The sequence below is a fragment of the Pseudozyma hubeiensis genome, assembly GCF_000403515.1.
Source record: "Pseudozyma hubeiensis SY62 DNA, scaffold: PHS32, whole genome shotgun sequence".
Lineage (NCBI taxonomy): Eukaryota > Fungi > Basidiomycota > Ustilaginomycetes > Ustilaginales > Ustilaginaceae > Pseudozyma > Pseudozyma hubeiensis.
In genome coordinates this window covers 112960-133565 of record NW_012133814.1, presented here as the reverse complement: position 1 = coordinate 133565, position 20606 = coordinate 112960, and the positions used below count along the sequence as shown (strand labels likewise).

Sequence of the window (20606 nt, the reverse complement as noted above, 5' to 3'; positions counted from 1 at the left end):
TCACACGTGACGTCTGGCTAGTACATCGGCGAATCCGATCGCTCGACACCGCCAATCATGTCGGCGCACCCATCAAACCCGCAGCGTACTCCGTACAACGTGCTCAACCAGACCTTCCTCATCGACAATGCCTACGAAATCACAAAGGACCTCGGCCAAGGCGCCTACGGTTGTGTAGCAGCTGCCACTCACAGGGGAACCGGAGAGAGCGTAGCCATCAAAAAGATCACCAACGTGTTCACCAAAAAGATCCTCACAAAGCGCGCGCTACGAGAGATCAAGCTGCTGCGTCACTTTCGCGGTCATAAGAACATCACCTGCCTCTACGATATGGACATCATCGACCCTGCCGGATTCAACGAAGTCTACCTCTACGAAGAGCTTATGGAAGCCGACCTCCACGCCATTATTCGCTCGGGACAGCCATTGTCAGATGCGCACTTCCAGTCGTTCATTTACCAGACGCTTTGCGGCTTGAAGTATATTCACTCGGCATCGGTGTTGCATCGCGATCTCAAACCCGGAAACCTTCTCGTCAATGCGGATTGCGAGCTCAAAATCTGCGACTTCGGTCTGGCTAGAGGATTCGAGACCGATCCAGAGCTGGCCAAGCAGGCAGGTGCGGGATTCATGACCGAGTACGTTGCCACCCGATGGTACCGTGCGCCAGAGATCATGCTCAGCTTTCAGAACTACACCACGGCGATCGATATCTGGTCGGTTGGATGCATTCTTGCCGAACTGCTGGGTGGACGACCGATCTTCAAGGGGAGGGACTACGTCGATCAGCTCAACCAGATCTTGCACTACCTTGGAACGCCCTCCGAAGAGACGTTGCGAAGGGTCGGATCGCCACGGGCCCAGGACTACATCCGATCGCTTCCCTTCCAACCTCGCATTCCATTCCAACGGCTGTATCCGCAAGCCAACCCTCTTGCGCTGGACCTGTTGGAACGCATGCTCGAGTTCGACCCCGCCAAACGCATCTCGTGCGAAGAGGCGCTCCAACACCCCTACCTGGCCGTCTGGCACGACCCTGCCGACGAGCCCGTCTGTCCGCGCAAGTTCGACTTCGGCTTCGAAAGTGTGGACGAGGTGGAGGGGATGAAGCAGCTCATCCTCGAAGAAGTTCGAAGTTTCAGAACCGAAGTGCGGAGGCAGGCGAGGATGATGCAGCAGCCAAAGAGGCAGGAGAGCCTGCCGATCCCGAGCAGGGAGGACATCCAGAAGAGCAGTCCGACGGACGAGGAGCCGTACTCGGTGTTGGGTGCCAGTGCGGGCATCATCCAGGGTGCGACGAACAGCGAACATGCGAGCGGGGTGGATGACGCTTGTGTCATGGAGGATCCGGCGGAGAGCTTTGAGAGGGAGTTGACGCAGGGTAGGTGAGCACAAGGGATGGGAATTCAGATCAACCGATGATGCAAACTTTTCGTTTGTGATGCTTGGATTGTGATGTTGATGGCAATGTGACTGTGGAGCTGAGTCTATGCAACAAGGCGCTTTTCGTCGTCGACAAAGACCTTGACGTCGATGTCAGAGTTCAGAACACCCGCCTTCTCCAACACCTGCAGGGTCTCCTTGATCGTTTCACTCGACACAGTCTGCGTGGTCGTATTCTGACCCGTAGTAGGCACTTTGACACCCTCCGGATCCGTCATATCCTCGCCCACCCATCTGACGGTCTTCAACCAGCTCTCTACGTCCTCTTCCTTGTACTGGTGGTGGTTGACGATCCATTCTTTCGCTTGACCGTTCTGCCTTGTTTCCGTGTTTGCGAATTCTCGAATGCTCTCTTGCAGCTTGGCGAGGAATTCAGCCAACTTTGTGGAGGAATTGGAGAGAGCGGTGTTGCACGATGCAGCGATGGTCCAACTGGGCCAAGGGGTGGGAACGTTTCCGATGAACCTCACCTCGCCCGAATCGACGTACGGTTTGGTGGTGTACCACTCCCACATGAAGCAGCTCGTCTCCGCACCCTCCTTTCCATTGACACCATCGCGAAGGTTCTGGAAGGTGTCGTTGACCTTGAACTCGATCTCTGCCGAACCCGCATCTGCTCCTCCCCCAATTGTGGTGGTGTTCCATCCGTGCTGCAACGCCATAACGCTCGCCATGATCTGACTTCCGGACCCGATACGAGAGATACCGATCTTGGTACCTTTCAGGTCGTCGATCGAGTTGTACGATGAAGCGTAGGGTTTGGTTCCTGTGATGACGGCCCAGTTGAGAGAGGTGCGGACGTAAGAGCCGACGAGCTTGTAGTCGGAACGACCTTTGGCGATGCCCGTGATCAGCGCCTCGGTGAGCGCTACGGCCACGTCGATCTTCTGACCCGACATTTGGGATGCATCGAGCGAGGTGAGCATCTGCCCTGTTCCCGAGGGCTGCGAGACGAGTTCGATGTTGCTCTGACCCCACGATGTGGCGGCGAGGTGGTGGAGCGGTGCAGCAAAGTGCTCGGGCACGTAGCCGATGCGCAGTTTTTTGTCAGTCATGGTTGCGATGCAGAGGTCGGTCGATCTCTTGATCTGGAGGGAGATCAGAGGTGAGGAGTTGGGAGGTGGGGCGACCCGTTTATATACCAGCCAGAGTGAACGGCAGGGGTAAAGGATGTGGTGCGAAGGTCCGTGATAATGAAATGCGACAGAGTCAGCGTTTGTTACATGCACGGGTCCTGAATCGCCGGCTTGGGCTCAAAATTGTGCTTGAAATTTGTGGCACAAAAAGGCGGCGCACTCTGTTTCCACGATCGGGTCGACCGATTGACAGGAGCTCAAGCACAGACCACCGCGCTGTGCAGCGACAGCATCCGAGCATCAGTTTAGGCGACCGGCAACGCACACTCCAGAGTTCCTCCATCATCGTGACCTCGACACCACTCCCATTGGAATCATTCGCGCACATTATGTCGATTCCAAAACCACCCCGGCTCAACGAGGCCCTGTCGCTCCTCATCCAGTCACCACCCGGTCAAACCTCCCAGGTCTACCACGACCTCCGCGGCATCCTCTTCGACTCGGACTCCAACGCTACCGACAACATCAACGACTCGACCCTCCAATTCGCTGCCGCCATCGCACTCGAGGAGTACAATACCCAGCAACTCGTCACCGCCACCTTGCCGGACGACAAGCAACCCGTGGTTATCTGCCAAGCTGGTCAGGTCGTCGATCACTTTCTCGGTAGCGGAACAGCTGGGGTCAAGAGGTATCTGCATCCGAAGCTGAAAAAGACGTTCTTGTTCGATCACGTCAAGCGGACAGTAAGCGATGTTCGCGATGCTGGTGCGGGAGGCGATGGTGAAGCAGAGCAGTTGAGGTCGGCGTTGGAACAGGCGCTGGACGTGTATGTCAAGGATAGATATCCGGATGGTGTGAGCAGCGTGTTCGCTGTTTCGAGCGTACCGGTGAAGGATGAGGCAGAGCTGAAGGAGCAAGTTGAAAACGCGGCGGTGGAAGATGCAAAGTCTCCCGCTGAGAACACTGCTGCTGTTGACGAGACCAAGGACGACAACGTCGACACGGAGGGAGCAACGAAGAAAGCCGACGACGATGATGAGGATATCAAAGACGATCCAGTAGAAGCTGTGAAAGCCGCCGAGCAAGTCTCCTCCTCCTCCACTACCCCTCCCTCCACCACCCCTACCGCTCCCGTCAAGACCACCTTCACCATGCACCACGTGGGCAACCGCTACAACCTCTCCAACTTCTGGTCCGGTCGCTGGCGTGCCTCCTACACCCTCGATCCGCACTCCACCCCACCCACCCTCACCTCTTCGATCTCCGTCCAGGTGCACTACTTTGAAAACGGAAACGTCCAGCTCAACGCCTCCAAGCCGCGGACGTTCGAGCTCTCGGCCAGCAGCAGCAGCAGCGGCAAAAAGTTGGCCGACGAGGTGGTGGCCGTCGTAAATGCACACGAGGACGCTTGGCAGAAGGCGCTGGAGCAGAGCTACGACGAGCTGGCGGAGAGGGCGTTCAAGGCGTTGAGGAGGCAGCTGCCGTTGACGCGGCAGAAGGTGGATTGGGACAAGGTGCTCAACTACAAGTTGGGGGATGAGTTGGCCAGAGGGTGAGGATAGGACGTTTCGAGTGAAATTTGTCACGTTGTCTTTCTTCGGCAGAATGAAACGCAAACGGAATAGTGGAAGTCGTTGCAATGTATGAAGGATCGTGTGGTGTTCAGTCTGTCATTCTCCAAAGTCTTTCCGAACGCAGCAGATTCACACGATGAAGGGCAAGCGCAGAAGTTGTTCTTGTCAAAAGGTATGCATGAAATGAGTTTATAGAACAATCTCGTTGTTACGAGTGGTACTCGGCCTTCCTCAAGCCGTCCACCCAACCGTCATCCCTGATCAACTCGGCGGCTCTCTCTGCCACCATCAAGATCGTCAACATGGGGTTGATCGTTGGCAGCGTCGGCAGCACACTCGCATCACACACCCTGACGCCCTTCAATCCGACGACCCTCAAGTCCTTCTCGTCCACTACCACCGTGGCATCCTTTCCGGTTCCACCGTGAGCAGCGCTTGGGGTGCCCATCCTGCACGTCCCGGCCGGGTGGTACACTGTGTGCGCAACCTTCCTCGCGTATTCACCGATGTCCTTGTCCGACTGGATCTTGGGTCCTGGAGCGATCTCCTTGACGAGATGCTCCTTGAACGGCGATTGCTCCGCGATCTTCCTCGCCCACTTGACGCCTTCGATGAGGATGCGTTCGTCGTAGTTGTCCTTGTCTTCAAAGTACTTGAAGTCCAACAGAGGTTTGTCCTTGGGGTTGGAGGAGGCGAGGGAGACCTTACCGCGGGCTTGGGAGCGGCAGATGTTGGGCGTCATGCAGATGGCGTGCTGCGGACGTTCGTAGCCGACACGTTCGGTGTTGTCGGCAAAAGGAACTTGGTAGATGTGGAACATGAGATCCGGTCCGGAGTGAGGGTTGGGTTCGGCGTCGGAGGGGAGCACGCGGAGGAAGAGGCCGGCGTCGGAGGACATGACGGTTTCAGGGGGCGTGTCGCGCGTCTCCCACATGACGATGGATTCAGGGTGGTCGGTGAGGTTGAGTCCGACACCGGGAACGTCGTGCTTGCAAGGCAGTCCAAGAGCCTCGAGGTCTTTACGAGGTCCCACACCAGAGTGCAGCAGCAATCGCGGAGTGTCGATGGCACCAGCGCACAGGATTACCTCCTTCTTGGCCGTGAGCGTCTTGGTGAGACCATGCTTGGTAGTCACTTTGACGCCAGTGACCTTGCTGGTGTCATTGGCATCGTACTCGAGCGTGTTGGCCCACGTCTCGAGGAACAGATGCAGGTTGTGACGCTTGTACGGTCCGTGAGGCATGATCGGATGCAGGTAGGCAACCGACGCACTGCTACGCTGACCCGAGTAGGGATCGTAGGCGATGTCGAAGAATCCGACCGCCTTTTGGAATCCACCACGGTGGACAATGTGGGCGTTGAGGTCTTCCAGCACGGGAGCACCCGTGGCGCGCGACGAGGCGAGCACCCAATCGCGAGCCACCTGGTTGCGCTGCTGAGGTGCAACGGGAACGATGTTCATCTTGAGACGATCTCCGTAAGGCTGAACAGTGCTGGCGGACCACGAAGGGCAAGCGTAGTTGTTTGCCCAGTCGTCCAGGTCCTCGTTGAAGGGGCGGAACGAGATGAGCGTGTTGTGCGAAGAGCAACCGCCGAGGACACGAGCGCGAGAGTGACGGATGAACGAGTTTCCACGAGGCTGGGGAACCGTGGGGTAGTCGTAGTCGAGATCGGAACCGAGCATCTCGAGCCAGCGCTTGAGGTCGAGCACCATGTCGTTCCCGACGTCCGAAGGGCCACCTTCGATCACGGCGACAGAGACGTTGCGGTCTTCCGTGAGACGGTTCGCAAGCACAGCACCGGCTGTGCCACCACCGACAATGACATAGTCGAACTCGGTGTTGCCGTTGGGCAAGAGGTGGGAAGCGAGCGAGGCCAGTCGTTCGCGCGCCGATGGACCGGAGGAAGAAGGTTGGGGGGTGGGGTTGGCCGGCTTGTCCTCGACCGTCTGACCATGCACCGGGTTGGTGTCGGGTCTAGCTGGGTTGGGCTTGGGAGCCATCGTGGGTGATGATGGGTCTTGAGAGGAGCGTGAGGGCGGGGATCCTTGCTGGTGGTGTCCTCTGGGAGCTTGAGCGCCTAGGTGTATGGGATGCCTGTAGCGGTGTGAGAGAGAGAGAAAGGTGTAGGGGGCTGAAGAAGGAATCGTGCGGAGTGTTGAAGTTGCTCTTATACGATCGTTCTCAGCTGGTGGGGGCGCAACAGCCATTGCAAAACTAGCAGGTTTTGAACGATGGAATGAGGAGGTTCACCCGCGGTACACCACGCACCGATGCGAACGTAAACGACCACGGCAATCATTGACACTAGAGCCTGAAAGATATGCAGGCGCTTCTGTACCACCATCATCTCACCGTGCGCATCGAAAAACTCTCCGCTCTCCGCCAAAAACGATCCGGTGCACTTGCGCGGAGTTGAGCTGTCGCGCACACAGCTTGGTACAGCAAAATGACGAGCTCAACGTCCTTCTCGGCCAGAGCCGCCGCACGGAGCCTGGCAATTGAACTTTTTTTCCCGGTTCCATCGTGCAGCTCAGGTGCAGCCAGGGTGCTAGACGATAGTTAGCCCGCGGCGGCCAATCTTCGCGTAAGCGCAAGGGAATGTTAGGTTTCATGGCAGCAACTCTTGCCACGGCCCAACTCAGTCGGCGTGAACTGTAAGTGACATCGTCGATGCGAAGTGTGCTTCCCACCCGATCGACGCTCAATCTTGCTCGTCGGCCTTGCTCAGGCCCTCACCTGCTTTCATGCCTGGACGTTGCGACGATGCTGCGGTGGACGGCTATGGGCTATGATGGCACAGATCAGAAAACAGACTTGTCTTGATTGGGTATCACTATGCTATGCGTCACGGTAGTCCTCCTCGCCGTTCAGTGGCGGCCGGCTGGTCGGTGTGATGCGTCTCGATCCCGTGTCGCCTGCGTCGAGACCCGACCCTGATCCCAATCCTGCACTCAAGATCGGTCCACGCATCGAGTCTACCGTCGCTTTGACCGAGCTGATGCTGAATCCGTTATACAGTCGAGCTCCACCTCCAGCGCCCTCGTCGCTTGCACCATCTCCGTCAAACGCCTGCACGGTCACGCCAGGAACGTCGATCTGCTCGTCACCCTGATTCGCCTCGGTCTCCTGTTGGCCACCTCGCAGCCAGCCCGGTTGAAAGTTTCGCATAGCCGGTGCGGTGCTGGGTGCGAGAATGACTTCGGGCGTGCCAGCTCCTCCGCTCTTGCGCTCTTCAGAGGCCTGATCGCCTGGAGTCGACTCGCCCCAGACGCGTGGCTGATGAGATTCAATGTGGCTGCCCGTATCTCGCAGATCTGCAAGCGCCTTCATGAGGTCGTCAGCCAGCGTATCTCTGTTGGGTGGATCTTCTCGAATCGGCTCCCATCCTACCGGTGGACTGCCCGGTGGTGAGATCAGGAAGTTTTTGTCCGTCGTTGGCACTGCCAGGGTATCTGGCTCGGAATTCGGGTCGATCGGCGCCCCGAATACGGCGCGCAGAATCGTGCCGTCATCCTCGTCTGACGCTCTTTGTACGTCTTGAACGTCGCTGTCCTCGAATGGCAAGACGAGTCGATCCAAACCTGCCTTGGCCAAGCCTGCTCCCTCCGAATTTTGGAAAACCACGACCGCTCGCCCTACCGAGGGAAACGGTGTCCAGCGAACCATCGGTCCATACGTGTTGAGCAGCGAGAGCAGCAGCGAGCAGATGTGCGGGATGAAGAACTCTACTGGCAGGTTGGACAAGATGAGCGTATTCGTCGTGGTGTGTAATCCTTTCCCGACATAGTCGGACCCTGGTTGCTCGTGCACCAGCGATGGTGTCGGCGCCTCGTCAGATTCGGGCCATTGCATGACGCTTTCGAGATGTGCAAGGTTGCGCTGTTGAATGCAAGGATGCGGGTGCAATCGAGATACGACACGTGTCAGCAAGATCTTGTCGGTCGCCGCAGAGGCGCTGACGCTCAGTACGGGCGGTAGCGTGAATCAGGGGTCTGGAAGTCGGCTCTCACCCTTCCGGTCTCGCTGAGCTCTTGATCGTCTGCTTGGCCGTCCGCGTCCTCGAACGCGCCTTCGTCGTCGCCATCTCCATCGTCGTATTCGTTGCCGTCGCCGAGTTGAGTACCGTTTGCGCTAGTGCCGAATGGCGCAAAGCCGGAGAAAGGGTGACCACCGTCGTCCTCGACCGGTCCGGTAGGGTGCAGCGATGCACAGTGAGACAGCGACTCGAACAATTGATCGAGAGAGACGCTGCCAGGGGTGCAGATATACATCTCAACGAACTCTCCTTCATCATCGTCAACGACGCCCATCTCGCCGGTGCCGGCATTCGGACTCAAGTCGAGTTGACAGTAGATGCAGCCGTGGAAATCTTGCGCCGAAGTCGACAGAGAGGCTGAAGATGAGATGCCATTCTGCGCAGCTGTGGATGATGATGCGAGAAAGCTAGGAGGCATCCGGGTCACGGCATGAAGCGCAACATTCGGGTAGGCCAGCTGAAACCCGGTATCAGCCTCGGGCGCGAGAAAGGAGATGTGTTTTTCGGTCAACCACAGCTGTCCGCTGGCCTGAAGCACCTCGGCGTTCTCCTCGTCATCCTCCTTGTCGCCTAGAACGGCTTTTGTGGCTTGTAGCGCTTCGAAGCAGGATGGCCGTGAGGAAGGCGACGGGCTGACGAACACAGTCGCCTTCGCTAGGTGGAAATGCAACAGCGGGGCGATGTCTCCGAACGACTGAGGTGTACTGGTCTGCAACTGCGCAAGCTGCTCGGCCGTAGTATACGCTGGTGGCGCCGAGATCTCCTCCATGATGATGTTTTCGAAGATTGTCTATGAAGTCCTGGTGTGATGATGACGAGAGCGTCGTGCACGGATGTCGAAGCGGCTCGGGTTGATTGATGCATGCGCAGCTTCGGCCACTTTTCGGAACAAGGTGGAGTTTTTCCAGGATGGACCCTTGAATGTTGAGGTGAGATCGTCAGTGACTAAGCATGTGTTAAGCGCTAGGTGTCTGAGTCGGCCGCTGCTTGGGCAATATCACGTGAGCAAAGATGCCTAGATGATGGTATGTTCAAATTCGAATAAGAATTTTTAAATTGAAGTTATTGAATTTCATTTTGGGCGCAACCCAATTCGGCACACCAAAGCGCCTCGATTGTATTTCGAATTTGAGAGGCAGCACAGCACAGTATTGTCCTCCGAGGCAGCCAAAGGCAGAATTTGTGGCAGCAGAACGAAAGAAAGGTTGAGATGGCGGGTCAGCTGGGCTGGGCCAAATTGTGACTGTGAAAACGGCAGAGAGCCAGTCAGCCGCCTTCGAATTTTGTTCGGTCGCATCGCCAATCACACAGAATGGCTGGGCGCAGACACACTCACACAGACGGCATTGTGGTCGCCATCGAGATTGTCGATTCTAGACACCTTCTACCTCCATCCTCAAGATCATCACCAACCCTTTTCTATACATCTCTTCACAATGGGTAACTCCTCCAACCCTGCTCACAAGGCCGGCGTGCCTCGATCTGGTGTGTATTCTCTCACCTCGCTCTGGTAGTCGACGATACGGTAGCAGATACAGCAGCATCATCAGCATCAGCATCAGCATCAGCAACAGCAACAGCATAGCAGACAGCATCGCAGCCGATACACTAGCAGTGACAACAGCGGCATCAGTCCTCCGCCATCCGTACCAGCATCAGCGTCAGCATCAGCGTCAGCGTCAGCGTCGACAGTCTCGACGAAGAACAGCAAATGACTTGGTACCAGAAGAGCGCAGACTTGTCTCGACATGTTATTTGGACATCGCCCGGCAAGGATTGTGGATGGCATTCTGACAGCAAAGCGATATAAGATCCTTTTTGAGTTGGATCGAGAACGGTAGCAGAGATACAGGAGGCGGTGCGACCGGAACATCTGTCGCAGGTGGCTCTCGATCTGTAATGGACGGGATTGACGGGCGTTCGGTGGACAGACACGCATCTTGTTGTGGCTGTGACCACGGAATGCGCTCACCCAGCTGCATTTTTGTCGGTTCGTCGCAGAAAGAGTTCAGATGGGCGCAACGGCTGCGGAGTCCTCGAAGACGGCTCGCTTCTTCTGAACGCTGGAAGCGCCCGAAGAGGTGACTTTGACTTCCGTTCGACGGCTAGCTTATGTCGAGATTGGTCTCTGCATTGCAGCCACTGGCGTCGCTTATGCTCAAGCTCGTTGGCAGAGGATCGGCGGACTGGCGACGTACCTCGCAGCTCTGGATCTTTGGAGATGGAGGCTGAGCATCCATGCGATGCAATTTCGCCAAATGATCAGCCCTTCATTGCATTGCACTCGTCATCAACCACCGCCACGCCGTTCAAAAATTATGCGCGGCTGTATCTCGACAATGCGCCTGTCACTCGTCTCTCCTTCTGTCATGCTGCCAGCCACGTTTGCGGCTATTGCCACCACCTTCAGCCGCTTCTGTTACGCCCGTCATTGCTGTTGGCTTTTCGCTGCTATATCTGCCACCAATCGACTTTCATCGTATCGACCTCACAAATCCGGATGCAAGTACTGACCACTTTCTCCTTCTTTTCCCTCTTCACACTCCTCAGGCCTCGTCTGGGGTATCAACCGCGGACACCAGACTGAGCGACGAGTGCTCGCTCCTCGCCCATCCAACCGCAAGGGTCGCCAGGGCGAGCGCGTCAAGGTCATCCGATCCGTCGTCCGCGAGGTCGCCGGTTTCGCACCTTACGAGCGTCGTGCCATGGAGCTCATCCGTAACTCCAAGGACAAGCGCGCACGCAAGTTCATCAAGCGTCGCGTCGGAACGCTCCGTCGTGCCAAGAACAAGATGGAGAGCTTGACCAACGTTATTGCCGAACAGCGTCGTGCCGGTCACTAATCGTTTCCTCCGCCACGATTAGCTCCTCTTCCGACGTGTTCTCATTTTGCATTCCATCTTGTACCATCATATCGTACAGTCCTAACCAGGACGATCACCTCACCATCCAAAAACCCAAAATCTACAATTCGACTCTCAATCATTTCACCCATCTTGATTGTCGGTTGCAATTCTACATAGTTCTCCATTTGCATTCGCTCGTTTGTGATCTTCATGACGAGAGACATACGTTCATCTTGCGTTTCGCAGGTTTCAAAAGTGATGCGCCAAATCAGTCGGTCATCTCCCGTTGAGCATCCGACCAGGGAGGGTCTGACCAATTGAGCTGTACGACTATCTTCGTCGTTCTCGTCTCATCAACTACTTTCCTCAGCACACGCTTGAGTTCAAGTTGTAAACGATAAAATGAGGTTAAAAGTACAAATGTAAAAAAGGTCCATTCAAATGACTGCGTGATCAGTGCTGTCCCTGCTTAGGCTCGTCCTTGCTGTCACCCACAGCCGGGCTGGCCGCAGCCACAGGGCTCGCCAACGGACTCGAGCGACTCGGCACGCTCGCATGTCCAATCGCACCCAACCCCATCCTTGTGCTTCCAAACGATCCGAATGGCGCCGAAGCAGCCGCATGCGTAGGCGAAACAGAACCCGAAGTGTTGGAGGAAGAGTTGAGTTCGCCCAGCGACAGTTTGGTTCTCAACTGCGATACGCCTGGCAACGTCGAAGCTGACCAAATATCGCCGCCGCCACCAACCCCGTTGCCTGAGCCCGACGAGTTGCTCGCGACAACACCGCTGCTGCCGAGAGGAGGAGAAGACGTGATCCAGCTCGACGAGGATGCGGTCATGTTGGCATTGCTCGTGGAAGGTGCAGACCAGGCGTCGCTCGCGCCAAAGATCGACGACATGGTGCTCGAGCTGAAGGTGGGCAATCCACCTGTCGCTGCCGAAGCTGCAGGTGCGTTCGCGCCGGGTGCCGAACTCAGACCGCCAGCCAGACCAGGTGCAGGACCGAAATTGTCCATGCTCGGGTCATAGTCGAGCGGGCCAAACTTGGACGAGGCGCCGAAGGGTGCAGCAGAAGAGACGTGGTCGTCGTTTCCACTTCCGCTCGATCCAAGAGCATGCCCGTGCAATCCCATTGGGCCGAAGCGGGGACTTGCTCCGGCAAAACCCATCGATGATCCCGAGGCATCCGTGCCCTGCGTCAGCAACGGCGAATGTCTCGAAAAGGGACTCGCTGCTCCCGACGTTCCCACGCCAAACAAGCTCGAACCCATGCTCGAAGAGGACGGCGGAACGGCAAGATCGGATCCGAGCGAGAGGTTCAATATGTTGTTCGGGCTGGCAGCGGCGTTTTGCGGTGATGAGATCGCGGATGCGCCCGGCTTCGAGGAGAGCGAGGTTCCGACGCCACCATTGCTGCTGCCAATGCTCGAGGTCGGGATGTGGCGTGCTAGCGGGAATGCGAAACGCGAAGAGAAAGTAGGCGAGTGCTCGACAGAAGCGACTCCCGGTGGCGGTGACTGAACCGCAACAGCAGCGGTCGCCTGTGCAACGGAAGGCGAAGCGTTTGTCGTGTTCAGCTTGATGTCCATGCCCGAAGACGCGGAGGGATTTTTGCTGATGACGGGAGAAGCATGGTTGGACCCGGTCGAGGGCACAAACTCCGGGTTGGCTGGGTTGAGGGCCGTTGTGGTCGAAGAGGTCGGCAGCCTGACCTGGGGCGCATTGTGCGACAATTGCGGCATCGGAAGACTCGACCTGCGGCGAGATTCTATCGAAGGGTCGTAAGGATCAAAGCCAAGCGTCGGATCGTACAAGTCGTCCTGACTCGCCTCGGATACGCCAGATGGGAACTGCGACGTCTGCTGTTGTGGCTGGCCGTAAAACGAGTCGAGGGCGCCATAGGGTCCACTGGATCCAGATCCGAATCCGCCCATTCCCATCGCCGCCGGGTCCGAAGCGTAAGGTTGCCCTGGCGGCAACATGGCACCTTGCTGGACCGGGCCGCCTGGTCCTGAATACCCCGTACCAGCCATGGCGTCAAAGCTTTGACTCTGTTGGTTGTGGTTCTGGCTACGTCGGAAGCCCTTGCCGAAGCTCTGCATAAAGCCACGCGATGCACCGGCGAAGCCTCCACCGCTGCTGCCGTTGCTACCGCCGGAGCCACCAAAGTGGCCAGCGGGCCCCGAAACGGCTCGGTTGCCAAAGCTGCCGAGCTTGCCTCCCCTGCCGCCTGCTTTGCCCCTATGGCCTGTGGCGTTGGCCGCTGGATGGGGGCCGCTGGCGTGACGATAACCTCCGCGTTGCGCACCTCCCATGGCACCGCCGCCGCGTCTTGCAATGGCTGCCTGTCCGCCCAGAGGCCTGGTGAGAGCTTCGTGGGTCTCTTCCTTGACCTTTTCTATCTCAGCCTGAATAGGAGCGAGCTCGTCGTCGCGCAGCTCGTCTCGTTCTGTTTCGAGCGCCTTTGCAGCGGCTTCGGCAGAGCGGAGCTCCTTCTCGAGGTTGGCAAGGGCTGCATCGTCCTTGTCCCACTCCGCTTGCGCTGCTGCTTCTTCCGCCTCGACCTGCTTGCTCAGTGTTTCGACCTGTGCTTCGAGCTCAGTGTCTTGTTGCTCCCAGTCGGGCTGCTCCTTTTCGGCAACATCGGCCTGTTCGTGGATCTCTTTGGTGTGGATGGTGGTCTGCTTGATGAGCTCCTGCAACGCCAACACCTTCTGACGACTGCGGTGATCCGTTGCGCTCATTCGGTCCATTGCACGCTTGACAGCATCGATCTCGTGCCGGAGGCTAGCTTCTTGCTTGGAGGACTCCTTCCTGGCCCTCTTGAGATCGGCGGTGAGCGAAGCTTTGAGGGCCTCGCTGGCGTCGAGCTCTGCTTGAAGGAGGGCTAGCCGCTGAGGAGGCGGCTCTGCCACGTCGAGCTCGGGTGCAGATACAGGGAGGCGGCTGAGCGGTGAGGGCGAAGAGGATCGAGCCGCGGGAGTGGGATCGATAGGACGAGCGGACTCTCGATCGGTCCTGGTGCGCAAGGTAGCGCGGAAAGCGTCGTGCATGCCGTCGAGTCCGGCTTTGACAAGGAATTGGATTTCGTAGTCGGATTCCGGTTCAAGGCCAAAGATGACGACGATGGCCTCGTGGGATCCGCGCTCTCCGAGCAAGACATGCGACCAGTCGTGGCCGTTGACAGCGATCGAAACTCGATCTTTGAAGACGCTTGTAACGTGATGGCGAGCGTCGGGACTGCCCTCGTAGCCTGAGTCGGAGGCATCCGAAGCCGAGCCGGTTTCGTCTTCTACTGCCGTGGCACCGTCATCGGAAGGCCACGCGTCGTCGTCGTTGGCAGAGTTGTGGGCCGAGTCGGAAGGAGCCGAACTGTTGGAGCTCCTGCGAGGCTGAGCTGGCACGGTAGGAGGAGGGCGTAGACGGATCTTTGTGACCTTGCGATTCAAACTTCGAGTTGCGACGAGCCCTTCTGTGAGCTTAGATATCGGCGTTTCAAGTGGTTGGTTGGAGGCGGAGGTTTGAGCTGTTGCAGGTGTTCTGGACTTGGACACGGCAGCAGCGGTTGCCGAGGTGGGAGACGGCGATACTGCTGTGGCTCTAGCAGACGAGCGACCGGGGGACGAGCTGCGGTTAGTGTCGTTGTGTGATGATCGAGCCTTATTACGTTTACGGAGCTGCGAGTTGATGGCTTCGAGCGGTATTGCACTGAGAGGCGGGGGACGGGTGGACCAAAGCAGAGACACGGAGACGGGGGTGAGATCGAGGAGCTCTATGCGATACGGGTGATGTTGGTTGTTGAGAGGTCTTGGGCGTGTCTTGGGGCTTTGCCGCGAGGTTTGTGATGCTGCTGCTGCTGCTACGGTTGGTGCTGATGATGGAGAAGATGATGATGTCGCTTGGGCTTGATTCGAGGCATCGTGCAATGGCGGCCCATCGCTGGACCGGTGGGCCGCGGTGGGCATTGCGGTGAGACAGAGTGCTGCAAGCGCGACCCAAAACCCCGCTTGGTAAGTTGACTGACGAGGTAGACTGTTGTTGATGCGGGCTTGTGATCAAGGCAGCCGGTCTCAAATGAGCTCGAATGCTGATCGAGTCGGCATGTATGAGTGACGGTAGGACGGGGACTAGGTTCCGAGATCGATACGGTCGCGGCAATTGGATTCGAGCCGTTGCAGTCGGCTGCTGTGAATTGTGTAGAGGCGATGAGAGGTGTGAGGCTGTTGAGGCGGAGCCAGAGGTAGCGATGAGAGCAGGTGTTGTACACAAGAGGAAGCAGACGATGAGTGCGAGGTCGACGGCTGATACATTCCGAGAAATGGCTCAGCATCAAAAATGTCAAAAGGCGCTTCGGGCTGGCCTGGCTTCCAAAAGTTCCTCCTTCCGCTTTGCTGTCTCTGAGCTGTCACTCAAAATCTCTCTTGCTCGTTAGACTCACTTGTGAAATGTTGGTACTTTTTCTTGTCCGATCGTGATCAGGGTGTAACATTGTTAACTCCAAAAAACCACAATCCTGCGCCGCACAATTTTTTCTCAGCTCGATCGCGCGAGGACAAGAAGAAAGCGTCGGATCGCGTTGGCTCTTGCTTCTCTTCTTCATCGTTTAACAAAGTATCTGGATATCCCCTCATAGAGTCCTCCTCGCCATCTTGGATCTTCCGACAGGAAGAGAACTGGAGAGAAGCCGGCGCTAGTAGCCTACGCCTGCTCTTCGGAGGGGGCGATGGTCAACACATCGGTAGGACTCTAACAAGGATATTCCTAGACCAACTCGGTGCATCTTTGGCTGACTTGCCGAGCTCTTTGCAGCTCACTGTTTAGATGGCGATGGTTCAGTCACCTAATGCCCCTACATTCGTTTCTCCCGGGATGACTTCGGTGACAATGCTCTGACCATCAACCCAGTGATGGTGTTTGATTGACGAGCTTGGAAACAGCGTCGTCTCTTCCCCCTTCTCCCATCCTTCTCTCCTCTTCCTCATCTTCTCGCATGCATCGCTGTCCTCATCGCTGAAGCTTTGCAGCTAGGCCAACAGACAATACAACACTTGATACATCGCAATCCTGAATGTGCCGTCAGTCTCGATAGCGTATGTGCTGAACCAAAGTTGGCGAGATTACTGTGATGTCTGATGTGCAACCGTAAGGCGTAACAGATCGCTCCATTATCGGGTACAGCGGGGCAAGGCTTGGGCCAGCTGACCACGGTCGGGCTCGTTCGATTTTTCCGACCATCTTTTTTGTCTTTCTTTTTTGGCGCTGTTTAACGTTTGGGAACTGCACCCAGCACGGACCCACGACTTGTCGCTCGGACATTTCTGGTTCCCTTACCACGCAGATCGACATATCTGTGAAAGAACAATCGAACGCTCAGCATGACCATCAACGCGAACCAGAGAAGGGCGTCATAAGAGGGCATGCGGTTCGACGATGAACTGTTTAGAAGTGTGTGCACACGACACAGCCAGAGAAGCGGCTAAAGAAACGACAGGTTGGACCCTGAACCAGCTTGTCATCGAAAAAGAGCGACAGAGTCAGAGCTTTGTTTTAGGCTTGCGGTGTTTGGGTCGCACCAGGCTCAATTCCAGAGCGCGCTTAAGCTCGCGTCTTGCGGAAGGCTCGCACCAAGCCGGTTGATGAGCAAGCCTTGCATGCAGGCCAAGCCGTCATGTACCGCCCCACCGACCACTTTTGACTTCGGTCATTCTGCGGTCATGTGGCCGCAGCCTGTCACGGCGAATGCGTTGCATCAATCCACTTTTGCTCGTGGGCCGTTGCGCGGTCGCTGGTGGGTGCCTTGGTTTCCCCGGTCGAGGTGCCGGCAGAGTTGAGGCGGGGAGGTCGATGCTCGACCGCTTGTCCCCGCTTCGTGTCGATTTGGCGAACGGGTCTGCGCTGCGCACGATGACTGTCCGAGGCCAAGTACATAAGGGCAGAAGCGTCATCACGTCCGGCTCTCCTTCCTGTAGCTTCTGTACTTGAACAGCTTGCTCCTCACCTTCAAACCCAGCCTAGACGATCACAAGCTGTCATCTTCAGAGAACCTCTCGCGCTCGTTCGAACCATGTCCGGCCAGTTCACCGAGCACCAGCTGCGCGACGGAGTCGTCCTGCCGCACGTACTCAACAAAGCTCCCAAAGGCACCAAAGCTCACGTCCTCAACCTCGGCTACCTCCAAGCCGATGCCGGATGGTTCAAACGTGGCGCCAACCAGTCTCTCATGAGCAACCCCAAGGGACCCGAGACTCCCGAACGACGCGACCTCATCGTCTACGCCGTTTTGATCGAACATCCTACCGAGGGTCTGATCCTGTGGGAGACCGGGTGTGGAAAGGACTATCCCACGGTGTGGGGTGCTCCCCTGAACGACATTTTCGCGCGTTCCAGGTACGACGAGGTGCACGAACTGGAAGCGGCCATCGCCAAAACGGGAAACAACATCAAAGACATCAAGCAGGTCATCATCGGACACCTGCACCTCGACCACGCCGGAGGTCTCGAGAACTTCCGAAAGACCGACATCCCCATCTGGGTCCACGAACGTGAACTCAAATCCGCCTTCTTCAGCTGTGCCACCGGCGCAGACCGTGGCGTCTACCTCCCGCACTACCTCTCCATCGACGAACTCAACTGGAAGTGCTTCGACGACAGAACCATCGACTTTGCTCAAGGCATCACTCTCCACCACCTGCCCGGTCACACAGACGGCCTCATCGGCATGCAGCTCAACCTGGAGAACGACGGCACCTTCTTCTTCGTCAGCGATCACGCTCACATCATGGACAACTACAAACCAGGTATCCCCCAGGGTTGGCTGGCTAGAGATCATCCGGCGTGGTTCAACTCGAACCAGAGGCTGCAGAGGATGGAGAAGACGACCGGCGGCCTGGTGATTCCGGGACACGATCTGGAGGCCGTCGAGCCGCTGTTGGGTCGTGTCCTTTCTTGAACCGAAACATTGCCATGTCTGTCGAAGTACGAATTCGCTCAGTCATTCGCTCAACAGAGTTTCAACAGTGATTTTGGAATGGTATGTGCATTGAGGTGAACCGAACAATGAGCAGGAAAACCCCGTCTTCCCTCCAGCTCATGGTCGCGAAGGCAAGCTCGACACGCCCCCACCACCCGGACTCTCCGCTCCATCCTCCACCTTGATCCTCTTGAGATCATTCACAAAGCTCAACCCCCACCAACTCGCTGTATGCTTCTTGACGTACCTACTCAGCTTCTCGAAGTTCTCCCTCCTGATGTTCGCCGGCATGGTCAGCGCCTCGTGGATCGCATCCGACACAGCAAATGCATCCCACGGATTGCAAATCAGTGAACCGTTGAGACTCTGTGCTGCGCCCGCAAACTCGGACAGGATCATCACGCCCGCCCGCTGCTGCTGACACGCGATGTACTCGTACGATACCAGATTCATGCCGTCGCGGGTCGAGGTGACGAGGCACGCATCGCTGATGGCGTACAGCGCGCAGAGCTCGTCGAAGCTCACCGAACGATGCAGGAAGTGGATCGGCATCGACTCGACCGTTCCGAATCGACCGTTGATTCGACCAACGGCTTCGTTGACCGTCGCGCGCAGGTTCTGGTACTCCTCCACATCCTGTCGCGACGGAACGGCCACCTGAACCAGCACCACCTTGCCGACCCACTCCGGGTGGTCTTGAAGGAACGTCTCGAGCGCATGCAACTTCTGAGGTACACCTTTGATGTAATCCAGTCGGTCGACACCGACGATGATCTTGACACCCTCGAAACGACGCTGCAGACTCTTGATGCGTTCCTTGACGCTCTCGCGCTCCAGACCGTCTTCAAACTGCGACGGCTCGATGCCGATCGGATAGGTGCCGACGTGAACGTAACGGCCCTCGAATTCGGCGCCGTTGGGCATGGTGGGTAAGCCCAAAATACGCGTGCACGACGAGAGGAAGTGGCGCGCGTAGTCGTAGGTGTGGAAGCCGATGAGGTCGCAGTGCAGGATGCCGAGCAGGATCTCGCGACGGACGGGCAGGATGCGGTAGATCTCGGAGGATGGGAAGGGGGTGTGGAGGAAGAAGCCGATCTTGATGGAGCCACGTCCGCTCGAGCCGTCGCTGGTGCCCAAGCCGCGACCCGTGGCGCTGCTGCCGCCGCGAATGGCTGCATCGCGATCCGCGTAATCGACTTGACTATCACCACCGTCGTCAGCGGGGGGCGTGTTGTCCCTGCCTCCCTGCTTGAGCGATTCGTACGCCGAGGGAGCAGCGAGCAGATCGTCATCCTGAAGCTGCAGCGTACCGTCCACACCATGCCTCACGTGCTCCAACTCCCTCTGTGACGTCGCACCCTGCTGCTCGCTCCCCTCGATCAACGTCCTGAGCATCAGCGGCAGCAGCATCAGGTGGTAATCTTGCACCCACACCATATCACCTTGCCTGACGATGCTCCTGATCACCTCCGCAAAACGCAGGTTCGCCTCTCGATACGCCAACCAGTTGGTCTCGTCAAAGTTCATCTCACCCGGGTGGTAGTGGAACAGAGGCCAGAGGATCGAGTTGGAGAATCCGTTGTAGTGACGATCAGCGATCTCGTCCGAGATCCACACGGGCTGACAGCTGTACTCCTCTCGGAGCTTCTTCTCGATGTACTCTTCGTCCTTGGGTGGGACCGAGAGACCTGGCCAACCGATCCAGGTGAAGTTCATGGTCTTCTTGCATCCTGAAAGAGCCGAGACGAGGCCACCGGAGGAGAGGGAGAAGGTGTATCCGCCGGGCACGGATGGGTCCACTTTGATGGTGACGGGAAGACGGTTGGAGACGACGATGAGAGAGGCGCCTTCCATGACTGGTCCAGATTTGCAGAGATCCTCAATGTGCTGCTGCTGAGCAGCCGTGACGGGGTCGCTCGAGGACGTGCCCTGCGATGCAGAGGTTGATGCTGATGCCATGGTCGCTGCTCGCTCTGCTGCTGAAAGGAAAGCTGCTGTTGGGTCTGCTCTGGCAACTGAAGCTACAGGTCGTGCGTATCGCAATCGCTTCCTCAGTATGGAAGCTATTGAGTGAATGCGACGTTGTTGGTGATATGGAGAGAAGGAATGAGAATGAGAGGCGTGTCGTCGAAGAAGAAGATGCACAGATGATTCTGCAGCGGTGAATCAGGTTGACGAGAAGTGACTAATATTCGAACAGTGTGGCTTGCAGAGCTGTGCAACGCGATCTGTGGCAGTTTCTAGTTGCCTTGCAATGGCCAATCTGGTCGTAGTCGATGAGTGCAGCCGTTGACAGCCTTGCTCTGGTCAATCACGGTGGTTGATCAAGTGTGCGAGTGATGGAAGGTTCTATGGTATCGTCGATAGAACGCTCCAATAGCTTTCAATGCAAGAACGTGTGGAGATTAGGACTGAGAAATGAAACAGCCAGAACTTTCTCTCGTCCTGTGCGATGCGGTCAACTCGAGATCAGTGCGCGGTTTTCCACGTCGAAATTTCTGAATACATGGCTCGGCAGCCTCGTGAAGTTCGCGCACGGCTCTTGGCTCTTGGCAAGCGGGCAGATGATCATGTCTCAGGAAGATCAAGAACATACATTGTACAGAGTGCCGAATGCTGTCTATCGTGCGCAAAGGGCAAGAAGTTCTTTTCATG

General features: G+C 57.0%; 11 protein-coding genes across 11 annotated transcripts; 4 read left to right on the top strand and 7 right to left on the bottom strand.

The window, feature by feature from the left end:
- Positions 1-57: 57 nt before the first annotated feature.
- On the top strand, positions 58-1389 carry PHSY_003035 (hypothetical protein; the record flags this gene model as incomplete). Its single annotated transcript, XM_012333656.1, has 1 exon — positions 58-1389. One exon carries the CDS (start codon positions 58-60, stop codon positions 1387-1389), a length of 1332 nt encoding a protein of 443 aa, XP_012189046.1.
- A 98-nt stretch (positions 1390-1487) lies between these two features.
- On the bottom strand, positions 1488-2498 carry PHSY_003034 (possible thiamine biosynthesis enzyme; the record flags this gene model as incomplete). The annotated part of the gene is made up of 1 exon (XM_012333655.1): positions 1488-2498. One exon carries the CDS (start codon positions 2496-2498, stop codon positions 1488-1490), a length of 1011 nt encoding a protein of 336 aa, XP_012189045.1.
- A 143-nt stretch (positions 2499-2641) lies between these two features.
- PHSY_003033 (hypothetical protein) lies at positions 2642-4078 on the top strand (the record flags this gene model as incomplete). The annotated part of the gene is made up of 1 exon (XM_012333654.1): positions 2642-4078. One exon carries the CDS (start codon positions 2642-2644, stop codon positions 4076-4078), a length of 1437 nt encoding a protein of 478 aa, XP_012189044.1.
- Positions 4079-4304: 226 nt separating this feature from the next.
- Positions 4305-6098, bottom strand: PHSY_003032 (choline dehydrogenase; the record flags this gene model as incomplete). The annotated part of the gene is made up of 1 exon (XM_012333653.1): positions 4305-6098. The coding sequence occupies one exon, from the start codon at positions 6096-6098 to the stop codon at positions 4305-4307; it is 1794 nt and encodes a 597-aa protein (XP_012189043.1).
- An 838-nt stretch (positions 6099-6936) lies between these two features.
- PHSY_003031 (hypothetical protein) lies at positions 6937-7950 on the bottom strand (the record flags this gene model as incomplete). Its single annotated transcript, XM_012333652.1, has 1 exon — positions 6937-7950. One exon carries the CDS (start codon positions 7948-7950, stop codon positions 6937-6939), a length of 1014 nt encoding a protein of 337 aa, XP_012189042.1.
- A 110-nt stretch (positions 7951-8060) lies between these two features.
- Positions 8061-8903, bottom strand: PHSY_003030 (hypothetical protein; the record flags this gene model as incomplete). The annotated part of the gene is made up of 1 exon (XM_012333651.1): positions 8061-8903. The coding sequence occupies one exon, from the start codon at positions 8901-8903 to the stop codon at positions 8061-8063; it is 843 nt and encodes a 280-aa protein (XP_012189041.1).
- Positions 8904-8967: 64 nt separating this feature from the next.
- PHSY_003029 (ribosomal protein) lies at positions 8968-10977 on the top strand (the record flags this gene model as incomplete). The annotated part of the gene is made up of 3 exons (XM_012333650.1): positions 8968-9063; positions 9512-9884; positions 10685-10977. The coding sequence occupies 3 exons, from the start codon at positions 8968-8970 to the stop codon at positions 10975-10977; spliced, it is 762 nt and encodes a 253-aa protein (XP_012189040.1).
- Positions 10978-11433: 456 nt separating this feature from the next.
- On the bottom strand, positions 11434-14946 carry PHSY_003028 (hypothetical protein; the record flags this gene model as incomplete). Its single annotated transcript, XM_012333649.1, has 1 exon — positions 11434-14946. The coding sequence occupies one exon, from the start codon at positions 14944-14946 to the stop codon at positions 11434-11436; it is 3513 nt and encodes a 1170-aa protein (XP_012189039.1).
- A 1701-nt stretch (positions 14947-16647) lies between these two features.
- Positions 16648-16926, bottom strand: PHSY_003027 (hypothetical protein; the record flags this gene model as incomplete). The annotated part of the gene is made up of 1 exon (XM_012333648.1): positions 16648-16926. The coding sequence occupies one exon, from the start codon at positions 16924-16926 to the stop codon at positions 16648-16650; it is 279 nt and encodes a 92-aa protein (XP_012189038.1).
- A 119-nt stretch (positions 16927-17045) lies between these two features.
- On the top strand, positions 17046-17930 carry PHSY_003026 (metallo-beta-lactamase super; the record flags this gene model as incomplete). The annotated part of the gene is made up of 1 exon (XM_012333647.1): positions 17046-17930. One exon carries the CDS (start codon positions 17046-17048, stop codon positions 17928-17930), a length of 885 nt encoding a protein of 294 aa, XP_012189037.1.
- A 138-nt stretch (positions 17931-18068) lies between these two features.
- On the bottom strand, positions 18069-19910 carry PHSY_003025 (glycosyltransferase; the record flags this gene model as incomplete). Its single annotated transcript, XM_012333646.1, has 1 exon — positions 18069-19910. One exon carries the CDS (start codon positions 19908-19910, stop codon positions 18069-18071), a length of 1842 nt encoding a protein of 613 aa, XP_012189036.1.
- Positions 19911-20606: the final 696 nt, after the last annotated feature.